The 26046-nt window shown below is 38.4% G+C and overlaps 1 protein-coding gene across 3 annotated transcripts in view; it reads left to right on the forward strand.

Moving 5' to 3' along the window:
• The window catches only part of ADAMTSL1 (ADAMTS like 1), a 375877-nt gene that overhangs the window by 340830 nt on the left and 9001 nt on the right, over window positions 1-26046 (forward strand). For all 3 annotated transcript variants that reach the window (XM_017806263.1, XM_017806264.1, XM_017806265.1), the window contains 5 exons: window positions 2628-2756; window positions 7582-7761; window positions 9057-9191; window positions 23139-23339; window positions 24362-24542. In XM_017806263.1, coding sequence (XP_017661752.1) covers window positions 2628-2756; window positions 7582-7761; window positions 9057-9191; window positions 23139-23339; window positions 24362-24542 — 826 coding nt within the window. The remainder of the gene's footprint in view (window positions 1-2627; window positions 2757-7581; window positions 7762-9056; window positions 9192-23138; window positions 23340-24361; window positions 24543-26046) is intronic.

Below are 26046 nucleotides of genomic sequence, written 5' to 3' on the forward strand. Positions count from 1 at the left end.
AGGAAATACACAGTTTTGGATTACACCCATCCAATGATGAACTGGTCTCAGCTGTCCTAACTAGGACACAGGGCAGAGAGGTCTTACAGAAGGAGGATCCTATTTATCACCAAGGCTAAAGGAAACACATTAGGAATGCTAGAAAGCTTATTGATTTTTAGACCTTTGCATTTCACTGCTCCAGCATGTGGAAACATTTGGAAGCCTCCAGTGCACAAGCAGCTGCCAGTGTATCCATGTATAATTAGAGGAAGCTGTTGGTATGCTTTAATTTTTAAAGTTAATTTTTTTACACCAAACACAGAGAAAATTTCAGTTAAGAGAAGCAATAAGAAAATGTAAGAATGCAGCAGTGGCCAGCAGTGGAGCTCAGATGATCAGTAAATCAACTGGAAAGACCTTGTCTATCCCTTAGGAGGAGAACAGCTGAATGTTCCAGAGTGAAAAAGGAAGATCTCCATCAGAGCTACATATTACCTGTAGGCAAAACCAAAGAGACTGATCCTTTTTACACTACTGCAGATCAGGAATGTCTTTGCTGAATCCCGGGCAGCAGGGTGGAGGTGCAGCTGTTAAGAGAGTATCATATTTTAGAAGGAGCAACTCCACATTAAATGTCTTGTGTTGCACCACCATGAAGCTGAACATCAGGTTAAAAAATCATCAGTTAAAACTGGTATTCTGTCCACATAGTTCAGTGAGTTTAAAAGCCATAGTCTTTGTACAACTTAGTTTGTGGAGACAATTTTGTGTGATTGTATGAGAAATAAATGGAGCATTAGGTATACGTGTAGCACAGGAAGGCTATTTGCTTTTTGATTATAATTAATTATCAAGGCCATAGTTTAACCTTTTAGATGAATTAACATTCATACATCCCCGACTCAAGCTGAACTCCTCTTAGGAACTGATAAACGTTTTCATCTCACATCCGAGGCAAAGAGCTGAACAGCCTATAAAATGAGACCATAAATATCAAAGTGAGATACTGAACAGTTTTTGGAACAAAGTAACAATCTTTTTGGCATAACAGAAGTATTTTCTCCAAAAAAACCTGGAAAGCTGAGATCATCTTTAGAGGGATCAGGAGTGGGGCTGAAAGCTTATTTCATTGAAGAATTTTCTGATTCATTTTACACATGCATGGAAAAAAAAAGACAGTGGAATATGCTTCCTTTTTTTTTCAGTGGTTTCCTACTCATTTATGGGTTGAACACCTAAAATATTTTTAATCTTTTGATGACATTGTGGAAACCAATCAGGAAAATAAAAGGCTAATGGATAGCTGAGCAATTTTTCTTTCTTTGCTTTAGACTTTGCCACAGAGTATCAAAACTTCTGGAGATACTTCAAAAATAAAATGTAATAGTTTACTTAGCTATTCTTAGGCATTAAAATCACTAAAATAAAAAAATATAGAATACGAAAAAAATACCCAAACTGATACAAGAGGAATTCCAGGTGAATGGCATCTTTTAAAAGCTCTGGAAATACAGCTATAAGGACCTATTTATATTTAGGACTGAATTGAATTTTCAGGACTCTCCATGAGGTCAGTGAAACCAAATTCTTTTTCTCACTTCCATCTTTTCTTCCTTGGTCACCTCCAGATAAACATACAAATGAAGCCAGTAATAGACATTAGCTTAAAACTGCAGCTTTTTTAGGCAAATGGTGATATCCGAACCTATTTTGTATCTGACCATTTATTTAAAATGGACTGGAAAAAAAGGATTTATAGATTTTTAGAAAATGGCAAATTTGAAGATATAACATGGCGTCAAAAACACCCAAGTCCTATACCATTTAAAGCAATGTTGTCATGTTCTGCCACTCCTGCAACATCCTGAGATTTGAGAAAGAGAAGTGCCTTAATTTAGCTCTTGTCAGCTTTGCTGATTCACTTCTCTCTCTAAAAGCTAACCTTGGGTACCTCTGACCTGTTTTCTGCCACCGATGTTGGAAGCACACTGAAAACAATTTGAAAAGTTTGTTGTGGGCAAAGCAGTATCACTATTAGAGATAAACTCCTTTCCATTAGAGAACCTGTTTTGTTTTACCTAAAGCCTGTAATAACAGTGTTATACATTAATACTGTTTATACCCCTCATCATCTTGTAGTAGACATTATGAGAAAACTTTCTAGTGATCACCTGGTCTTCCCCATCCCAGTGATTCCACTGTAGGTTAAAGAAACCACGATCTGTGTGTATAAACAGCTTGCATGTTGCTCTAAACTTCCTCCACTATTAATGTGCCTGTAGCCATCACTCAGGCTCCCATGTCTGGTCTTTGGTAAAGGGTGATATTTGGTTGCAGCACTAGGCAAGCATCTTGCTGCAGCTCCAGCTGCACTGGGGTTTATTGATTCAGCTGGTTCTCATGTGTCCATATGGCTTTAATGGTATTCTGCATATGCTCCAAGTATGCTTTTTCTTTTTTCAAGACAGCTTTACACATGGAATTTGGTGACTCTGAAGTATTATAAAAAGCAGCTCACCTCATATTCAGCATTTTCACTTATTCACATGTCTGGTGTGTGTACTTCCACACAGAGTGTTTCAGGTCATCTGTCCCATGAGTCCAGTGTGCTTGGTTTTATAAACTGTGATGCTTCTTTTATGCAGGAAAGCCACTGATAAAGGCATCAAGAGCTACTGTGATCAACACTGAATTACCTGCTGTCACTGTTGATATTGGAAGCATGGTGAAAACAATCCAGAAAGCAAATGTTACCATTAACTGCCACGTTGCAGGTAAAAAATTATTCTGTTTCCCATGCAGGTGCCTTTGGCTATAAATTTCTGTGGGATTCTTTGCTAAATTGATATCTCCAGTTGCAGCTGTGTAAAATTACAGGTTTTCCTAGGTCTCATTGCTTCCATTAATTCTTAGCATAGAACTTGTCCTCCTTTCATCTGTACCAAACAAGGTGAGTGTAGTGGCTTAAGTAGATTGGGCTGAGAAAATATGATAGGCATCATTGTTGGAGATACACAGTATGATGTGGATGCAAGAAAACTGATACACATTCCTACATGCTGGGGATGTTTGGTGAGAATATACAACCTTGGACTGATTCATTTCCTCACTGATGGGGTTTTTAGAGACTACACCACTTAGTTTCTTCTTTTCCTGCCAAACTTCTATTTTAAATTAAAGGCAGGTTAGTACACTGGTTTTTTCTGTTTTTTCTCTTTTTTTTTTTTTTCATGTTGAGAGTGCAGGAATTAAGAGGAATTCTGATGAAACAGGATTCTCCCTCAAAATGTTTTCCAGCCAGAGACTGAATGTCCTTACAGAGGCAGTTTGTCTCTTTCCAATGGTAACCAAAATAGATAGACCTTACCTGCGTGTGCCAGTCCTCTGGCTGTTGGTGGGAATGGTGTTGATATGGCGAGGATGGGTGGGGGAAGGGAGAGAAGGAAATCTCTTAAGACCCAGGGCCAGACCATTGATTCATTACACTTTCAAGCATATTATGACGGAGCACGGGACAGAAGGGAGTAGCCTATAAAACATAAAGTAAGCCATGCTGAATGTTACATAAATAGCTGGGGTGGAGACTTGTAGGAAGTCTCTTAGACTCTTGCTTTAGTTTCTTGTCCCATAGCAAAGCTACTTTAGATAACTCTATGTAAGCATCTGCACTGCAATGATGCAGATACCCTGCTTTTTTTACACTTTGTGCTTGCTTTAAGTACTTATGGTTGTAAGTTTTCCTTCTTCAAGTGCTGCCAACCACACTTCTATGCAAATTATTACCTGAAAAAGAGTACTTGTCTCAAGTTTCACTGTTTGGTCATCTGTCCTTTAGCAAAACATACATCATAGCTGGGCATATTATGTTTGCAATAGCAAAACACTAATCTGGAATCACAATTTATTAATTACTCTCAGTGGACTGAGGGAAAGAAAAGTATGGTATCATTTTTCCTAGTGGTTCATGAAGGAGTAAATTCAGTTATTCTCTTGCCCTCTCAATTATAAACATTAGACACTGTCTTCAATCAGACTGATGGCCAGTGACTTGCAAGGAAGAAGATGAAAGTAGCATTCTTTTTACCCCCACACACCTGCATGATCACCTGCACTGACATTTGTGATAGAGATTAAATGTTATATGAACTTAAATTATTCTGGATTTCTCTTTCTGGGTTCTCTCAGCTGCAGATGGGGAGGACTCACAGATGCAGACAATGATTGATGATTCAAGAAGTGCAGCCATTTCCCTTCAGTATAAAGGCATCATATAAATTATAGGATGTGGCTAAGTGCCACAGTACTTACAGTATCAGAAAACTACAGGAGGGGAGCCCAACATGGTCAGGGGCAAAGATTCAAGGCTTTTTCTGAGAGGAAAATCATCTCTAGCAGTTTTATGAAACCTACCTACTATGGCAACATACATCCGCAATGGAAAATTTTAGCAGTGTCACAGCAGAATTTGTATTCTCTCCTTGGAGAAGGCTTTTTGCCAGCTAGTAGCATTGCTGTATATTGGAATGTTCTGTGATGCAGAAGAAATCTGCTTAAATCCTATTTTTCTCCATGGGTGAGAAAACCGTCTTCTGCTTCTGCCTCCACAGAAAGTATCAACTATGTTTGACCCCAGAGATTAATGCTGTTGAAATTATTATAAAATCATAAACCACAAACTGTGATGTTACACAGGGAATAAGAGAGTGAGTAATGAAGGCAGATATATTTTATAACCACTAGAATCCCAATTTCATAGAAATAGTGTCAATAATTCAACAGCAATTAAAAGAAGCTACCTCGGCAAATGATCCAAGAACACTGCTTTTTATCAGCTATCTCACCTATGCCTGGAAAATACACCATCTCATAAAAGCTGTAAAAGAATAGGACAATAAAAGCAATTTTCCTTCTTATGCAAGCACAAATATTTTGGTTTAGCATCAGCATTGTGATTATCCAATCTTTTAATACATTTTTAATCATTCTACTTAGAAGGATCAGTTTTAAGGGTAAGAGTAACATGCACTGTTGCTTCAGTCAGCAAATCTATTGTATCCTACTTCTTTAGAGTAGGTGAACTTTACGGGTATGTAGTTTGCCAAAGTTTCCCAGAAAACATTAACAATTAAATGGCCAGCAGATCATAGTAAGTTAAGGTGCAATGGTTAATGCAATAACATCTGGTAATAAAAAAGATACCAGAATGTGGAAACAAAGTTTACATAAAAAGCAAACTAGCGTATCCAGAAATTATGTGGAGATTTATCTAGATGAAAAAACTCTTCACAGTCTTGTAAAGTTATAGACTTTTTCCTTCTAGTACTTTCCCTCTAGTCATATCAGGATGTCCTGAGCCAGCACAACAGATGAGAGTTATTCTAAATCAGAATTTGGTGACGGTTAATCCCAATATTATAAATGGTGTTTCTATCACTGTGCTGTATAGTCTGTAGTACAGAACTGCGCATGTATTGAATTTTGATATTTTGGCTCCTGTGAGGACATATCTTTACTGAAAGTCAGCAGGACAGTAAAATAAGTACTTATAAGAGAAATATTAAGGATCAGTTATGATTTTTTCTAAAATTGCTTTTTCTGTTAAGGAACATAAATATATACTTGCTGCTGACAGGTATTGGTAAGCCTGGAGAAGGCTTCTTAAAAACAAGAGGTAATGAAGAGAACACTACCAGAACCTGCAGAATCATTTCATATTGCCCTTTAACTTCTTAAGAAAGGCATAGGAACTGTCAAAATCTGTGTTCTGAGCTGAAATCTGTAGATATTAACTGTAAGACAAGGGAAAACAAAATTGTTCTGGATGCATTAGAGTTTAGTTGGCACCATTAGAGTTTAAGTGATGTGAATTATGTCAAGATGAAACTCTATTTTGGTTATACCACAGAGACAGTGTTGTGGTTTTAATCAGGCTTGAAAACTAATGTTATTTCACTTGACATAACTTCACTGCTTTGTCTATAGACGCAAAAGCTTATATTTTTTAATCATAGTTAGGTGATTGTGGTCAATCCCAGACTTCTTCAAAACTGTCAGAAGGGAACCCACCCAAAAGTCACACAGGAGCCTTGCAGATGTCTGTGATTTCCTGCTGAAGGATTTCCTCCAAGCTTCAGAAAGCCAGCAGCATTTCTAATGTGGATGATTTGACTACTGTGGGCAGTTTCACTTCCAAATGGGATGTGGGAGTAATTTGGTTCACATCAGTATCACTAGGAAACCTTCTGTTGACTTCAGCACTTGAATTTTGCAGATACTCATTTGAGTACTGGAACTTCAAGCAGTGTAGCCCTAACTATTACTGAAAATACAGTTTGAAATGAAAGAAGGAACTAGAAATCTAGTTCTTAGGACATTCTGCAAAATGTCATGTACATGGTGATGGTTAAGTCAGAACAGGTTTGGAAGAGTGACTTAAAATATATTACCATCCTTCCTTTATATCCTTGTCCCCCTGTGTTCCAGTTTGAAGCTTCCTTAACTCTCCTAAACATTCCTTTCCTCTGTATTTCACTTACATGCTGGATGTTATATTTTTCTATTTCTTACCTTGCTTTATGGGTTGTGTTATTCATCAGCTATACCAGATTTTGATGTTCAGTTCACTAGTACAAGAATATTGTGGCACTGGAAACTAGTCACCACTGCTAGATTCTTGTACTGCTGTGCTTTTTTCCTTGAAAGCCCCTGGCTTAGCAAAATCGTCTTGATTGCTTGCACAATTCTGCTTGCTACATATCCCAGTTAGCCTTTTTGTGCTGAATACATGCACAGTGATGGAGGGGAAAGGTGAAGAAGAATAGACTTGGGTAACTATTCCCTACCTAAAGTCTTGCCTGCGCAGCAAAATGAGTTCTGTTTCCAGCTAGCACCTCTCAGACTTTGAGTCTCTTTGATGTTTCTGCAAAGCAAACACTCAGCTCTCTATCTTCTATCATCTCCCCATTACCCAAACAAAACCGATTGAAATGCTCTTGCTCATCCCTGTGCTGGCTGCCTCCTGTTGCTGTCTTGAAACTGTGTGTCACTGAAGTTGGAAGCTCAAAAGAAAATGAAACTGACGCTCACTGACACACACTGCTTATCTTCCCTAAACCAAACTGTAAGAGCATCTCTAGCTGCAAGTCTCCTGTTAGTGTGGAAATATTAAAGACAGAGGAAGAACACACTTCTAAAAGTCAGAAAAATGGTTTTTGTAGAGTTGCTGGACATTTTGTAGGTACAGTACCTCTTTCCTAAATTTAACAGCAATACTTCAACATTAAGGAGGTCTTACTTTTAACCTCTTTCTCTTCTGCTGCTAATGAAGTGCAGAGGAATCTGCCTTTCTGGACTAAGACTGTCTGAGCAGCTGCCTGCAAGAAGCATATTAATTGTTTCTGTCTCTGTATTTATTTAATTCTTTTTTTTTGAGTCCCTGCTCTTAAGGACTGTGGCCATATGAAATCTTTATTGTCCCTTCCCCCTTTTCTTTACTCTTCTCAGTATTCCTTATCTCTTCCTGTTCTCCCACTATTTGCCTTGCAAGTATTTTTGCCTTGTAATTCTTACCTGTCTTAAATTTTGTCAATGTTTTTCCAGGTGTTCCTGAAGCAAAAGTTACTTGGTTTAAGAACAAGGTCAAGCTGTTCTCTGCTCACCACCTGCACGATGGGTTGCTGATAATTGCAAATGTTTCTCTGTCAGACCAGGGGTTATACTCCTGCAAGGCAGCCAATCTTCATGGGGAGGTAACTGAAAGCTCCCAGCTGTTGGTTCTTGGTAAGTCCAGGGTATTTTACACTTCCAACAATAGTAATGTGGCTACTGGCACATCCAGACAGAAGAACTAATCAGATGTTGTGGAAAGAGGAAATGGCATGCAGGCAGCCCTGTCCTAAGAAGAGAATCAGACTGATTCAACCCAACTTTTTAAGTACTTGAGTGCATTTGATAGTGGAGTCTCAAATTTTGAACCCTAATCTCTCTAATTGGTACAACACCATTAGAGCATCTGTTACAGTTCTCATCTTTCAGGACTAGAATGAGCTTCCAGAATATGTTTTAAAATGAGATTTCTCAGTTTAACAGAAAATATTAGAATGAAAGTTCACATATTTCTCCTAAGAATCCAGACTGACTCTAGAATCTGTCTAAAAAGAAAAAAAAATCTGAAAAAAAAACCAGCTGAGTTTCAACCTGTAAATAAAAATTCCCACATGATTGGTAAATTCTGATCATTATAAACAGCTTAGCTTTTAAAGATGGTAAATTACTGTGAGTTATGCAAGCTGCTTGTGTTTGTAAGCAAATGACATTTTTAGCTCCCTGATGAAATAAAACAGTTCAAGCATCCATGACCTGTACTTCTGGTGCTCAATGCTATCAGTGGTAGAAAATTTGCCTAACATGTGCCATCATCTAATTGAAAGAGGATGAAGCCACCATTCATTTAAATCAAATCTCCCATCATTTTCATGACAAACAGAATTGGGATAATAGGCATTACAGTCAATTTTTAAAATAACATTATGATCAGTAAAGAACTAAATCCTATAGTTCTCAGCATAGACAGGTCATCTTGAGCTCTGAACTCTTAATCCTTTGGAGCTCTGCCTAAGCATACCACAGGATTTGGCAGGGTTATTACCATATTTAATCAGGGCTTGATCCAGGTTGTAGCAGACACTGAAAAGTTTTCCACTAATTACCATGAACATTAGATTTGGCTTCTGTGCTGTATAAATTTGCTCTTTCTTCCAAGCTACTGTATCTCCTGATACCATATATGAAAAGGGTCAACCAGAATGCCGTGGTAGCCTTCAGAGAGAATTTATTTTAGTTTGTGGTTATATTGACCCAGATGTTATTTTAATCCTTTCCCCAGTGCCTTACCTAACATGACACAAAGCACTTTCAGTAGTTGCCCAAAGTTGCTAAATCTGTCCCTCTGAAATGGTTGTGTTGCAGTGCAGCAAAAAACGCAGCAATGGTTGTTGGTGGGGTTTTTTTCTTGTCCCCAAGATGTTTTCTGCTATAGTGTTGCTCGTCACTTCAGTCTCCCAATCTGTTACCAGAGCCTCCACGACCTCTTCCTTATCTAGAAGACTTGACAGCGGTACTTTCCAGTACTGGGCCCAGCAGTCATTTGGTGCTGACCTCTCCTTCAGGAACAAAACTGACTGTCAGTCCAGGGAGCTCTGCTCTCATAGGTAAGTCAAGTGCTTTCAGATTATTTTAGATTATAAAGGGTTCAGAGTTTATATTACAGTTATGCATCTAGTTATCCGTTACAGTTAAGGATACTGTTATCCACACATGGGCACTGGGACAAAAGACATCAGACCAACTGTGCATTTTCAGTCATAATCACTGCCAAATACTTCTTAGAACTCAGAAACTCATTTTAAAAAAATGATGTCTTTGTATTAGTCCAAAGCGTATTAGTCCAAAGCTGCGTGCTAAATAAGGGCACCATTGTAGCACCCCGTAAGAAGCAGTCCCTGCTCTGAGGGGCTGGGAATCTCATTCAGTGCAAAGATGTCGCAAACTGGTGTGCCAGTTAATGTAAAAGAAGAAACACTGGTTGTTCTGTTTTAATTTTTCTTCTGCATTTAGGTAGTCATCTTTCCATATGTCTACTACTCATGTTGTATATCCTTCTTCTTCAGAGCCTTTTCCAGAGTTGTGCCTATCCCTCAAGACTTGTTTTGATCTTGCAAGCTCTCTGTTTCAATCTGGTCATTTTATTCCTCTTTATTGTATCACACAACCAATGTTTGCACAAAGCCATATAAGGAAATCATTCCCAATGAAATGCTTTTCTTCTTTTCGTCGTTTTCTGCCTTCCATATGTTTTATCCTGTTTACACTGCAAGTTCTCTTATATGCTGTAAATCCTTTCAGATCTGTGGGTGTGATTTGTTTGCAGAGAGAATCTCATCCTTTTCTAAAGTTCAGGGTATGTTTATTTCATGATTTAATTTCTCACACTGATCTTGAGCCTCTTGTAACTGTCAGGCTCAGATAGCCAAACAGCTTCTCTAATGACCTTGTTACTGCATATGGTGAAAACTTGTCAAGCCGTACAGTTTCAGAATAATCATATCTCTTTTTAGAGGTAGAGATCTGAAACTTTTAGCAAGGGATCTGTAGATGTCCTGAGTGTTTATAGGTCTGTGTACTTTCCAAAGCATTCTTTCCTTACGTTTAGTAGCAATTTTAAGATTTTGTTTTCACAGTAGAGATTTTCTGTTTATGTTTTCAGTTTTGTATGGTTTACTTTTTCCAAATGCTGACTTCTGCATACATATGCAATGGCTTTTAGCATGCAGCTCTGGTTTACATTTCTGCTTGTACAAAAACTGCACTGAAATAGTCTTCAGGAAATATCTGAAGGTATTTATTAGCATCAAATAAATCAGCATGGAATGGGCTATCCAGTCAACTAGAAAGCTGTCCATTGATTCTTTCCATCATTTGCTCTACATTTTCTGGATGTCCCACATATACATGAGGTATATAAATTATTATGTATAAGGTCCCTTGTCTGTGCTACTGCTGACAGACACTGGTATCTTGGGACTCAAAAGGCATTGAATTAGATGTGCTATTTAGAAATCAAAAGATATGAGGATTTGTTGAGAAGGAAAACAGGACATGTGCAAAAGAACAGTGAAACATGAAGAAAAGGAGTGATAAGTAAGCTTTGTTAGATAAACATTATATTTAAATGGAGTTAAAAGACAACAAAGGTGAAAAATTATGTTAGAAACCTGGATAAATTCATGAATAATTTGCAAGGGTTTAACTAAAAGGGGCATCAAAAGTTCACTAAACACTGTTTTCATGCTTAGGGGGAAAAAATGCAAACAGAAAATGCTAGCACAGCAACAGGAGATTAAAGCTGCAAATGAGAACTTTTTTGGAAATTAGTGCTGTATAAAATGTAACAACAATTGACAACCTGAGTTGAAAGGAGAGAACTGGAACTTCAGATTATCATACATGCTATACACTGTCTTTTGCAAAGTGGAGCTGTGCAATGCTTCCACCATCATTTCAACCATTTGAAATTATTAACTTGGTCTCTGGAGTCATCACCTCTGGATTTCTTTTACTTAAATTTCAGGGAAGTTGCCGAAGATAAAGAGTCATAACACAAATATCTGGTTTGCAGGTCTTCCTTCTCATTGTCAAGGGTCATTCAGCATCATTTGTGTGCCTTCGCTATAGAAGTAGAGGAAAATATCTGTTAAAATATCTGTGCCCTGCCCAATGGAGTCAGCAACCCTCCCATTAAGATCTAATGTAATATACCTTTTTTGCATGAGTTTACTGGAACATTTTTGTCTTGTGTACTTCTTTTGCTTCTAAAGGGTTGAGCTTTCCAGGCTCAACTCATCATGCAATTAGAGAGCATGATGTAGATAGTGGTTTACACAGATTGTTGCTTATCATGCTCTTTCACAAATGTTGGAAGTATGCACAGAGTACTGCAGTCTTCCTTAGTCATCACATTTATTGGCAGGTTGAGTAGTAGACAATTCTGCGTTATCTGCAGATCACACATCTGAAGGACAGGACTGTCGTCAAAGCAGAAGCTAGAACACCCATGGGGAGCTTGGGAATATTTGTGGGATTTACAGTAGTGCAAACTGAGCCATGGTCTGTCGTGCACTTTCTGATTCTTGGTTCATGGCAAACACACAAGAAGACTTTACATTACACATAATATAAAACACAGTAAATTTCTGAAGTGACACCAATTTATGTTTTGGAAGATTTTCACATTAGATCTTAATCTTATTAAAGTTTCTGACTTTGTGACTTTTTCAGTTCTGTTTTCCTGAATGTTGGTAACAAAAGTATTATAAGAAACATTACTCTTTTCCTCACAGAGGAATTCTTTTGTTTGTCACCAGATAAGAATTCTGGAGTTTAGCAATATTCACAACCATTTGACTTCTGTCAATTCTGATTACTTTGTGGTGTTATCTTTTGGAATTAAAGGAACATCCTGAGCTCGCTACTCTTTTCAGTGGTTTATCTATGCTACAGATATCACTGAGTTTTTTTACACAGCTCCCTGGACACATTTCCATAGGTCTTCAGCTTTGTAAATGTTAATTTTGGCATAACCAATGTTGTAGGATCCGGTGTTCCTGACTTCTAACACTCCTGCAGAAAAGGCCTATCAAGAATACTTGTTTTCGTTTGGGTTCAAGCTTGTTGTTTCTTGTATTTGAATACATTTCAGTGAGGAAGTCTGAGGATCTTAGAAATCCTGGTGAGGATTCACTACAAGTTCTCAAATATATTGTGATATTATTGGAGATTTCATCAGACTTGGCAAAAGACACAAAATATGATATAAAAATGTCTCTTTATCTTAGCACTAAAGAATACTGAATGTGTTACTGTTGTGTTGCACAGTGAACGTTGAAGCTTTAATGACTTTGACATCTATATATGAAATAAATTTAAGCGAGGATTCTTGCAGGAACATAGGAATAAAGTTCAGAAATGAATTCTAGGAATATAGAAATGTAGTACTCCCTATAAATAACCGAGTGAAGTAAAAAAGGTTGAAGGAGAATGTTATTCCAAGGAATCTGAAAATGTGAGTAAACCCATGGGGAAAAGTCCATTATTTGAAGTCTAGTTCCCATCTCTTTCATTTCTTGGGACTGCATATTCTCCAGTTTGCTCACTGTGAACCTGCTGTCATCCCCACCTTAGGACTCTGAATTTTTACTTTTCCAAGCTATGCTACATCTATCCAATTTTGTGTATTTAGGGGGAAAAAAGTCCTTATTTGTAGGAGATACTGAAAATTACTGTGAAGTTAGATGATAAATTGTACTTTTTTATGACCAGAAAAGTACAGTCAGTTGTAAAAAAAGGAAATATTGCTGCTCCCTAGTTCTCTCTGATTACTTCCGTATCAAATTTACTCACTTCACAAATCAGAACATGATTTTACCGTCAGCACAGCAAAGATAGTCCTAGAAAGCAGATTTCTTTCTGGTTTTATACATTATCGCCAATGACAACAGAGTTAGAACAGCCTAGCTGCCAATTTCACTACTGCTTCAGAATGTGAATGTCTCGGTTTAATGAGACTGAAGTGTTTTGTTAAGGAGGGTGAGTTATGAGGAAGACCAAACTCCTCCCTCTAAGCAATTGAAAATGCAAAATTAAGAGTCTCCAACTGAGGAAGTATGGAGAAAGAAAAAATTATTAAAGGAAAAAATTATTAAAGAAAAAATTATTAAGCCCTTTATTAAAGGATAGATGTGTAGTGGCAGAACAACAAAAGAACACAAAAACAAGCAAACATTAATCCCGTACCCAAAAACCCCCTTCGAAAAGGAAACAGTTCGGTACTTTCCTTCTTTTAGCGCGATTCTAACCACGGCCGGCAGGGGGCGCTGTTGGATGACTGGAGGAACAGAGCCTGCAGTTGCTCAGCGTTGGCCGGCAGGGGGCGCTGTTGGGCTCTGGCGGTCACTGTGTGAGGGCCCCGGATTGCAGGAGAAGCCAAAAATGGAGATTTCCCCCCACCGAGGAGGGGAAGGGGAAAAGGGAGAAAAGGGAGAAAAGGGGGCTCTTCTCACGAAACTCATGCTGTCTGCAGCTGGCTGTGGCCAGGATTTCCCCCCCTTTGTCGATGATCACCAACTGCCTCCAACACAGGAGCGGAGGAGGGAGAGGGCGACCTCCTCCCCAGAAAGTTCCTCTGCAGGTGGGTCAAGCCTCTCCGATGAAGTCTGAGCTGTTCTGGGCTGGGGGCAGAACAGGGCACAGGAAAACGAAGCCAGAAAACAGCCACATGACCAGGCCAAAAACAAAGCCTGTCCACCCACACCCCTCCCTGTGTCAGGGCAGAAGAGAAGTGACTGCCGTTTCCCGAGGAGAGGGAGAAAACAACTTACCCCCCCCACACACAGTCTTCTCACAGCCCTCAGTCTGGAATCCAGGCCTGCTAGTTAGTTCTTTTGTGTGTGTCAATTACCTTAGGCAAACCCCTTGCCCCTCCCTTGTTCAACATCCTTCTTTTACAGTGATGCAGGGGAAAGAAAAATTCCCTGTTTGGTTTTTTAGAACAAGTAAACCTGTGACAATGAAGAGCTGACTACAAATTTTTGTTCCGCAGACATCAACGTTTGCAATGCAGCTGTTTCTAAGACGAAGTGGTAACAGAAACTTTTCACTGAAAAGATATAAAGGATTTCCTCTTACCAAACCCAGTATTTCCCTCTCATTTTTCTTTTACTGGCAGTAGTATTTCCCACTCATTTTCTAGTAGATACACTAGAATGCCCAGAAGATTCCCCCAAAAGCAGAATGGAAAAATATAATTATGGTAGCCACCTTTCTTGGAAACACCTGGCCAGCCTTCTGAGTTTGAATAAATTACTTATTCTGACAGGTCCAACTGCATTTAGAGCCAAGGCCCAAAGTTCAGGGAGGGGTCAGTCTTTTTTAATTATTTCAGTGGGAAACACTTCAGACCTCTGAGTAGTATTTGCCTGCCTTTAGATTTAAGAATTATCTAGATGTGACACTCAACAGAAAAATTAACCTAGAAGTTTTTTAATGTTTTCTGTTGCATTATACTGAGTCAAATGTGCACCTGACTACTTTAGGAGAAGAAAGTCTCTATTTATAGGTAGGCTGATGTCAGGATCAAACTCTTTCAGCAGAGCCAAAGAATGCTGTAATTGCTTGCTAAATATCTTGCTTTTGAGCCATAACATCTGGCTCATAAGACTGAAACTTGTTAAAAAATCAGTGTGAAAACCAATAAGTGACCCAGATGAACACAACTGATCTCACCAGTACAAATTTCTTGCAATGTGTGCTGATATTCTCAAGAACAAAAGTACTTCTTCTTGAAATGTAAGAAGTTTTCCTTTACACCCTTTTGCCTTATCATCTCTACCATAAGCCTGCTTTAAATTTTCTTAAGTTTGGGAATTAATGCTGCATTAAAATTGGAAGCAGAAACGCAAAATAATTTGCAATCTGCACTGAGTCATCAAAGAGAAAACTCATTAGTAATTATGGTTAAACTGATGTCTCTGCTCCCCTAAGGAAAAAGACAGCTGCACAAGCTGTGCAGTAGGAGTCAGATAAAATCATGACTATCTGAGAAGTTATTTTGCAGAATGTCTTTTTTTCTCCTTATTTTCTGTTATAAATTTGCTATCATGTTTGAAAAGTAGTTCTAATGCTAAAGAATATTTTTGTCAACTTTATTTTATATTAACATTACTTCCAGTGCAATGAGAGTAAAGTACGAGGTGCATTCATAGGCTAATCTGTCCTTCTAATTTTTTTATTCTTTTCCTTCCATTTTTTTCTCTATGAAAAATCTTCCTTGTCACAATATTTATGAGAATTCCCAGGTAGGTATGTGACATTTCTGTAAATATTAGAATTAAAATTAATATCAATAATATTCCATTATTATTGCAATTAATTCCCCAATCTGATGCTATCACATTGATTACATCCTAAATATTGTATAAAGTTCCTACAGTGTTGAAGCATCTTCCTTCTGCAGCAGACTACACCATAGCATTGCATTGAAATGTGTGGCTTTTCTTTTGCAAATCCTGTGTACTTGTACATTTTGGTTTAAAAAGTAGGTGATGATGCCGCCGCTTGGTCAAACATTTTGACTACACTGATACAGTGGGGTTTTTTCAGGCAATCAGACACTAGTCCAGCCACTGCCAGTCTCTGAAAGCAAAGTCAAAAGAGTGACATCCTCTAGGCAGTCTGGTGCCTTGGGTTTTTTTACTGCCTGCTGCTTGGTGCCATGAATGATCTAATCTGAAAACCACTGATCTGCAGCAGTGGCCAAAACTATTTCCATATAAAACAATATCACTGGCCTCTGGGGCAATATCTGTTGAACTGTGAGTTTGTTGTAAGAGTTGTGGCCCTCAAACTTGTGTCTCTAAGCTTTACCAGGATCACTGACCTAGATTCTATTCTAACATATATATAACTGATGCAGAGCTCCACTGAAGACAATTTTGGTGGATAAAAAGGGGTATTAAACTTGCCAGAGGTGTCCCAATCTGGAAACCTGTCATTCTGCCAGGTCCTTCACATAAAAGATCCTTTGAATTCTTGCACAACTTAAGCTTTGTTCTAGAGTAAGTGTTAAGGGAGTTTCAAGCTGTGGAATCTCTGATCTGTTGACTAAAAGACTTACCCATTACAAGTTTTGAAGCAACCTCTCCCTCCATAATGGTTCTCAAACCTCTACCAAACAACTACAGCATTTTGATAATAGGACAGAAGTTTACAGCCTCTCTGGAGTAAGCAGCACTGGCTTTCCCACACTTGTCTTCTCTCCACCTCCTCTGCTCTACATTTGTTGTTTTCCTAGGGCTGCAGGAAGTTACAGGAGATGCTATTTCAGGATGTAGTAAGTTTATATTGGTTTAAAAAATACAGAAAACCTTCTAGAGCAGCACTGACCTTTGCAACCTGGTAATTGTCTTATGTGCCAGATCTTGCTCTGTCTGTTGTTGAAGTCCTTGTACAGTAGTGTTGTTCACTGCTTACTCCATGTGCCTCGTTTGAGTGTTATTTTTCTCCCATAAATGTACCTGTAGAGTTAACCTGGCGCTGTAGCAATGGTGGGGTAGAAGTTTACAGTTAAGGTTACTCCTTTTCTGCCTTTGCCATGCACTGAATAAACCTATCAGAGTTAGCTTCAGTGGTCATTTGAGCATGCTGTATCTATCTCTGTAGGCTTTGGTTTCGTGATTTGCCAGTGCTGATTGTATTCAGCCCACTCCTTATTAGTTTGATTGTTGGTGTGTAGGATTCTGTTGCCAGACAAACTTTTAGCAAATAGTATTACTACCAGAGCTTGAAAATTGCCCTGCATTTTAATGAGCCCACCATGTGGCTGTGTATTTAAGAGCACTTTTTACAACCACTGTGGGGCAGGGAACAAGCCTGACTCAGTTTTTGTTGAACACCATGTATATATACAATGCTATGTAAGTAATATCTAATAACAACAACGTGTGTGGCATTGGTTTAGGTGTTTTAAGAACTGTAAAAAACTATGGCATATGTTTAGTATGGTGAGTTTCAACTGCATCTTTGGTGCCATAAATAGTTATTTAAATGCCTTCTTTTTTAAAGATGCTATTGTTATCAGCTGAATTGGCCCATTTCAGAAATTCCTAAATACATTGTTTTCCTTGTCTAGTATAAATTCATGTTATTTGACCACCATTAAAAAATTATAAGTAAAGGTTATACTTACGCTAACATTAATTCTTTCTTCAGGTCACATTACCTTTTATAAATTCTATTTCATTCAATGTGTGAAAGCACTGAGAACTAATTTGCATAACAACCCAAGTTAAGTGTCTCTTTAAATTTGCGCTTTGTAGTATATTGAAAGGTCTTTTCCCATGAGACAAATTTATCAAGGCGTCTCTTAGTTTTGCCTCTTCAGCAAATACAGGTTTTACACACGTTACTTTCAGACAGGATTTTAGCTACCTTCGTTTGGTTTGATTGTATTTTAAAAGTTGAATACATCCCGTCAAATTTTCATCCTTATGTTAGATACAAGATGGAATTGAATTTAACTTCCTTAAGTTTAACATGCATTTCTCATTTCAGTCATCTAAGGAGAAAATCAGGTGTGACAGGAAATTGGGGAAGTATTTCTCCCTGCCAGTGATTTCACCTGCGTAGTGTGAACACAGTAGCGCAGTGTCAGTCACAACACAGCAGTACAAGCACCAAGCTTGTACCTATTCAGATTGATCTGTGGCTTACCTACGTTTTGTTCTGAGCTTTTTGTTCTTCATTTAATTCTTAATCTGGTTTCTGTTTTGAAAATATACTTTACCTCCCTGAATGCAGAGCTAGAGTGGAAATACTGTCATATTTCGAGTCCTGTAGCTGCATTAAAGTTATTGCTTGAACACCATGTATTACGGTCTACAACACTTTTCTGTCAGAGTTCAGTAAAATATACACAGAAACCCAGAATCACTTTTTTTAGCTTGCTTTATTTCAGTTTTAATGTAATTAACAATACTGCTGCCAAAACCCCTTCTTTCCATCTTTGCCAGGCATTTCAGATAGTAGTCAGCAATCATCTGTCATCTCTCATTTTTATGTTTGGATAGGTATATGTCTGTGACTTGCAGAGGCAGGGACATAGGCCTTCTGGCTTGTAGGTCTAGCTGAAGTTTTCTGTGAACTTCTGTACTACATTTATCGTGCTTTGTGATGTCCTGGTACATGCAGTCCCTAACCTATCAGTGTGCTTACTTCTTGTCAAATTCAGCCTTATTTTTGGTAATTCAAAATATTTAGAACCAGTGCAGCAAAAACATTTGTCTGTTTTGCAAAGAGTGATCATCGAGGAATAGCAAGGGTGTAAAACTGAACTACAAACATATAGTTGAACATTAATACCAATGGATTCCAACTGTATACAACAATGTGTGTTTACAACCAGGCCATGTTACCCAGACCTACCTCTACCTGTTTAAGAAATAACTTCCGAATATAAAAGTGTTGGCCTGAGGCTAAGGCAAGAGTTTGATGTCCAGCTGCACTGCTGGCGCATGGTTTGGCCTAAGGTAAGACTGAACACACCTTCACTTCTCTTGATTAGGTGCTGGGAGAATGGGAAAGATAAGTTTACTTCCCACAGCACAACAGCTTCAGGGATGCAGTTGGAAAGCTAAATAGTTTGTTGAGGTCAGACTGCAGGACAGTTTTCTTTAAAGAAATTTCAAAGAAACTACCTGATCTTGACCTGAATTCTTCACTCAGATTCCATCTTTAATAAGGATTAGAAATATTGCCAGGGACTAATCATCGAGTCAATAGTAAATTAGAGAGCTACTTGCTAGATAAATATGAGTGCCCAGAAATAATCTATACTTTAAGATTAGATATCTCTCTTAGAGGCAATGCTGTATTTTTTTGTATTTACATTATGAAATGTATTTAATACTTGCAAAAAAATTGCTTGACATTTTTACCATTACTTTCCATACAGTTCTGTTGATTTAAGGTATTGGGCTGCCAAAAAAAAGGAATCCAAAAATCAACAGCCTCTGCACTTTTTTTTTTTCTGTCATTCAAGTCTGCAATTGAAAAAGTGATGCACCCTTTGTATTTTGTTCTCCTAGTACTAGTGTGGTAGCCCAGAGTCTTTCTGCAGCTACAGTCATTCAGAAACTGCTGCAAAGCTGTAATGGGGGGCTGAATTTGACCTGCAGTGTCTATTTATTCTTTCCTGTCAAGAAATTGTTAGCACTGTTGTGAAACATTGGTTTTCCCTTTCCAAATACCCTCTTGTTATCCTTGAAATATTAATATTTTCCCTACTAGAAGATGTTATTTTTATTAGACTTTTGTTTGTATCCCCATCTTTTGCACATCAGTGACTCATCCTGGCTTTGAATGAATTGAGAGTCCCACTAGACTTTGGAAAGGAGGCTGAAGGCAATATTTTCTTTCTCTACTTAAGAAGGACTGAAGGAGAAAGGCCCTCTCATGCTAGAGCTTTCACTGCTCAAAAAAGTCCCAAAAATTTGTTCACTGCTTGTCTTCCCAAGGGTTTCAATAACCTAAAGCTGTACCATCTGGAAACAAAGCCAGTTTTTCCTTCTCAGGCATTATAGGGACAGGTAGTGAGCTTTGAAAGGATAAAGCACTCTCCACAGGGATGGGGGAAATAGAAACTGTTATTAATCTGCATTAAATGGTATTAAAATTATTTCTGGAAGATGAGAAGGGGATATTAATGGAACATCGTGCTTTATTGTACTCTAGTTCTCACTTCCTACGCATAAAACATTATCCCACAACTTATACATCCATACCTGTGGGAAATGTATAGGAAATGGCAGTTGTGAAATGTGATTGATAGGTGTTAGTAAAGTTTTATTGTTAAGTAATAATTACTCATGTAGAATATATCTAGGGAGTAGCTTCTGAGGGTTTTCCCCCATATTATCAATTACTGGCTGTTCCTTTAGCTAATATTTTATATATACATTTTGGAAAAAGAAATAATACATAAGGCAAGTAAAATAGTCAGTACTAGGAAGATTGTATAGGTTTTCCTGACACTAATTTTTTAAAAGAAAAACAGCATGAACTAGGACTATTTGCATGCTGAAGTCAATTTCAGTTCCTCTGTGTGTAACATCAAACTGACCTTTCTGCTTTCTTCATTTACATTATGCAGGCTGTTTGCAAATGCAGACAGTAAAACTGAGCTCACAGTGTGTCTTTGTTAGTTGTCATGACTATATGCTGACCTGTGGAAATCACTACAATTATCTTAAAAGACAAGTAACTATAAAAAATTAGAATACTGTAGGCAAAAGCCATAGAACCACTTATTGTTAAGTTTCTCCATTTCCTGTATATTCCTTTGGTTTCCATTGTTTTTAACTTAGCCTTAAACTTATGAGACTAAAATCTTTCATGTCATATTTACTTGAGAATGAGTATCCTGGAAATTGCATGAGTTATTTTTTGAGCACAAGAGTGGGAAAAACACAAAAAAATGAAACATATAAGGAATAAATAGAGAGCTTACAAAAACAGGAAAAAGGACTGAGCAGCAAAGAATGCTGTGTCTTTGTAGCCAGGATATGAATGCTGGGTAGAGATAACTGTCAAGGATAAAACTGCATTAGACCTTGCCAAGGAAATTAAAACAAATAGCAGACTCTTCACCCCTATGAATAAAAATTTAAAAAAGGGAAGAGATGAGACCACTGTGACCAGTTTACACTCTTTCATTTGGCCTTCTTCTTTCCTTTTTTCCCTTATTTTTAAACATTTATCTGCATTAACTAGATCTTTTCCAGTGCAACTTGGTCATTGCAACTGCAGAGCCTACTATGTGTGTCAGTCTTCTGCTGGGGAGCCCTTGCTCTCTGTAACACTAGTTTCACAGAGTGAACAAGCCCCAAAGGGCAGCTGTAGCCAGCCCACACCCTTCTCCACTGTGGATGCAGGCAGAGTTTGACAGCAAGAGGAGACACAGCAAAGACTCATGTAGCCACTGCACCAGTGAGAGCACCAATATTTATAATCCTGAGTGGCAGATGGTTTCTCCCCAGTGCCTGGATCTGCCTTTCACTGTGACAATGGCTGGTGCATGCCATGGGTCACCACTTGGATTTTCCATCTTGTGTGAAATCTTCTGCTTTATAAGCAAGAAAATAAAAAAAATGGGCAAGGCAGCATCTTCTATCATAGGAAGAGTGTAATTGGAGGTATGATTAATGCAGAAGGCACACAAATAAAGACTACGGTAGCCCGATCCCCTAATGTTAGTTTAGAGGTGTGACTAAAGTCAAAGAAAGGATAGCAAGGGTTCCTAAACAAACTAACCTGTTCCTCAAGTCTCAAAGATTTGGTCTTGATGATGGTTGGAAATCAAAGTCTTCAGCCTTCCTGGGTAAATTAATGGTTATAGTATTTTTATTCTTGCAGTGACAGGCACCTCAGTAAAATACAGACAATCCTTAAGGAAAGAAGTGTATATTTAAATAAAATTTTCATTGGAGCGACTATAAGTCATTTTATCTCTCTTGTAGGAATAATACTTGCTTAGTGTATGTTAGTTAAGATTCTCCTCAGGTGGATAGACAAGAATGAAAGGAAGAGCAGTAACAAAAATGGCACATTGCAGTGTCTGTTCGTTGTGTAATGGTGTTACGGAGACTTCATATTCACATCCTTATTTGTGTCAGTGATTAATAACTAATAATCAAATTACATGGAGATGACAATCAGCTGATGGAATAATTCCTTAATCTTAGAACAATCTTCCATTCTTAGTGTTTTAAATTTGTACTCTTCCCTTTTTTATCCCATTCCTTTTGAACAGTGCTGGTGTGATTGTTCATATTATATTCGTTTATATAGTACACTTCTTTCAGAAGGGATTTTGTATACAATAGAGTAGTTCATTCACATACATACTAATGCTAATGTAAGCAAACAGTATAAAGCCTCAGTATAACAAACTAACAATCAGTATAGATTGCATTCACAGAAACTTAGACAGGACTTTCATGGGTCAGTGACAGGCACAGGAATGCAGGACCAGCCTAAGCCACAAGCAGTCCAAGTAATACATGCTGTCCTTTACACATGGTGTTTCTGGCTCCCACCCCTGCAATTGGTGTGGATGGGCTGCACCATGGAAATCAGCTAGTTTTTTTTCTTTTTTTCCCCCCAGGAAATAGGTAAGGCAACTTAGCTGCCTTTCCCAAGTTATGCCAGTCTCATAAATTTTCTGCAGTTTGTCATAAAGCTGGCAAAGTGCGCAGCTGGTATGAGGACCACAGAGTCTGGTAGATATGCTCCTGTCAGGTCAACAGGCAAAGAACTCACTGTGAACCTGATCCTCATCAGCTGTGCTGATGATGCATGGACTTTACACAATGCTTCAGAACATCAAGGTTTTTCAGTTGCTGGTTTTGGTTGGTTGTTGCTTGGAGAATTGCTCATTGCTGTGACAAAACAACAACAAACCTCTAAGGGCTCTTTGGTTTTTTAACAAGTCTTTTGTGTATCAAAAATTTCTGATTTTGAATACAAAAAAACCAACCAACCAACCAAAAACCCCCAGAAACAACCAACCAACCAAAACAAAACAAACAAACAAAACAAAATTTAAAAAAAAAAAAAAAGAGGAAGAATAAGGTGGCTCTGTGGTTTAAATAGGAACTTTGGAGACCAAGTTCTGTTTGTATTGCATGTTCAAGCATACTCCTTGAGTTTATGCCAGGTGTGTTACCTCCCTATCCCACTTTCTTCAATACCAAAATGAGGATGATCCAAAATAGTGGGAACCCTAGAAGGCCTAATATAAATAATAATTGATCTGAGATTTTTCATATTGCTGATTCACTGCCTTTTGGATTTTTTTTTCCATCAGATGAGGAGGTATTCATTATTACAGAATTACTATTTATCACTATGAGATATCATTATGAGGAGAAAATGGGATGGAATTGTCTACTCCCCCTAACTTTGACCACTTCAGAGCATGTAATTCTGTAGCAAGTTCAATATTCATTAGGTACTCAATAGGTTTCTTTCATGGCCCTGTTTTTTAGGTTGTGCTGTTGATGGTCATCCAACCCCAAATATCACCTGGCTTTACTCTAGTGAACCTCTCCGTCTGCGACATCATCTCCTGGCAGCAGGCCGGATTCTTCAGATACTCAATGTCAGTGATTTCACTGATGGTGAATTCAGCTGCCTTGCTCAAAATGAGGCTGGCTCACTCACACAAAAAATGTCCCTGGCTATACAAGGTAACTTTACAGTTTCAGTCCTGCAACCCTGGAAAGGTCTTTCCATGGGCTTTTCTGCACTGCCTTTCTTATCCTGAACTTCTCTCTGAAGCCATTGCCATGTACATCAGGAAAAAGATGGTTTGATGCTTTATTATTTATATATTTATTATTTATAATAATAATTTATTATTTCAGGACTTCCAGGTACCTTACAGTGTCTTTTAAACTGGTTTTACTTCACCAAAACAACACCAGATATTTCTGGCCTGCTGAGCATAAAACACACCTTACTGATTCCAGCTATACTTGTGGTGAGTCTGGACAATTTTTTTGTCCAGAAGTTTCAAGACAGAGGTATCACAGTTTAAAGCCCTAAAACTTGAAGCCCCTCTGTTAATCTGCTAAAGTCAGTGTTTCACAGTCTCTTCTTGAAAACCCTTCACTTGTAAAAATGCTGAAACAGTTATTGTTATAGTTATCCTAGAAATAAGATGAAGGTGATAAAGCCACAGAACAAAGTGATGCAGGTGGATTGGAACAGAATATGCAGCTTTCGTTGCTCCAATTATTAGTGATGGGTAGTAAGAATTTAACTTTTCTTTCAATTTTGCCATAAAATTTTGAGCATGTTGCAGCTCCCCCATTTATCTTCAGGATAGGTGATCTGTATAATCTATCTGGTGGGAAACACACTGTTTTAAGATCATAGATTCATAGATACTGCTAGTAACTGCAGTTAACCACATCTTCACTAAATCACACACCTTTAAAAATATAGGTGCAACATGCTGCATCACTGTCATCTGGCTTCACTTAACTGCTCTACCATGTTATGCACTTTCCATGCCTAATGCTTCTAAGCAACAACACGTGGGTTTGTTACAGCAAAGGCAGTCAGTGGTTCACATCAGGTGTCGGTAGCTTCCCTTCACTGAGTCCATATATTTCATCCTGGAGAACGTCTTCAACTCTCTCTTTTCTGATTTACTCCTGCCATCAGTTTTCGAGGGTTAACATGTCTCTCCCACACTTTTTGGCAGAATACCGGTGGTCAGTGGACAAACTGACAGCTTGTTCAGCCTCCTGTGGCCACAAAGGGGTGCAGCTGCCCCAGTTGAGGTGCTTGCTGGATGGGGCTGAAGTCAACACATCGTACTGCAGAGAGACACCCAAGCCATCTCTGCAGCCCATTGCATGCAACAGAAGAGACTGCCCTTCACGGTTCGTATGTCTCATATTAAAAATGTCACACATACATTTAAGATGTGCTTGAGGAGTTCTTTTTAGAACCACCAGCCTCTCTGGTGCCTGTTTGGAGTAGTCATTGCTAAAAGGGAATTTATGAGTGCTTAACCAAGACAGCTGGGAGTCTGTAGCAAAATCTGTGGAAAACATTGACAGTACCTGGTAGAAAGAGAGTTCATTCCTTCAGTAATTATGTTAGAAAATAAAGTAGAGGCTATTGCTTACTTTTTATTAGTAAAGTTCACAGGTTGAGTTGTCTTGGGTGATTCCAGGTTGAGCTGTCTTGGGTGATTCCAACCTCACTCTATGTTGGATATAGTTATCATGCCTTTTCTGAGCACTATACACGTAGGAATTTGGTCACCCAAGAACTGTGGGATCATTTCTTTTTTGTGTTACACATGGCTTCATAGTGGTTTAGTTAGACAGTGTAAAAGACAAGAAACTCAGTTTAGCAGCTACTTTGCGGTTTAATTCCGGTTCCTGTGTTGCCTGAACATTGATATGGGCAGGACTTGCATAGAATTTCCTTAGCAGAGTGGAAATACCTTCTTAAAACGGGAACATCCCATCAAATCTAATTGGCATGAGGGGTGCTCAGAGTGAGTTCTGCCTCTTTTTGTAGTTTTCTAGCTTGTAGTTACCTTGGAATTGTAACTCTCTGCTCTTGTTTTTCATTACTGTTAAACACAAAGGATCTAGAACAGCTTCAAAGACTTCTGGCTACACTTAGGTCTTCCTCTGCCACACCTTAAACCCTGTGTTCAATTTTGGGCCCCTGACTACAAGAAAGAAGAAGGACAGAGAAGCTAGTGAAGCATCTGGAGCACAAGTCCTGTGAGAAGCACCTGAGGGAGATGGGATTGTTTACCCTGGAGAAAAGGAGGCTCAGGGGAGACCTTATCGCTCTCTACAACTACCTGAAAGGAGGTTGTAGTGAGGTGGGGGTTGGTCTCTTCTTCCAAATAACAAATGACAAAACAAGAGTAATAGACCTCAAGTTGCACCAGGAGAGATTTAGATTGGCTATTAGGGAAAATTTCATCATGGAAAGGGTTGCCAAGCATTCAGACAGTCTGCCCAGGGAAGTAGTTGAATCATCATCCTTGGAGGTATTTAAAAGTTGTGTAAATGTGGCGCTTAGGGGCATGGTTTAATGGTGGACTTGGCAGTGCTGGCTTAATGGTTGGACATAATGATACTAAGATTATTTCCAACCTAAACGATTCAATGATTTTACCCTACACAAAACCTTTCCTTGTTTGACAACCTTTGGTGCAAAGAAGAATGTATCCTGAGTGCCTATCCAAAGAGTCGGTATAGTGTTATGGCCCCTGCCTATTAAAAATGTCATGCTTCTGCAATTCAGTATCTCCTTAGCTGAGATGTGTAAACTTTTTTTTTTCCATATTTTTCTGTGTTTTCACTCCCTCCTCTCCCTTATTTCCAGTGTGGATATGGTGTGTTTCAGTGTACAAGC

The sequence above is a fragment of the Lepidothrix coronata genome, unplaced genomic scaffold, assembly GCF_001604755.1.
Source record: "Lepidothrix coronata isolate B3197 unplaced genomic scaffold, Lepidothrix_coronata-1.0 Scaffold14, whole genome shotgun sequence".
NCBI classification, from domain to species: domain Eukaryota; kingdom Metazoa; phylum Chordata; class Aves; order Passeriformes; family Pipridae; genus Lepidothrix; species Lepidothrix coronata.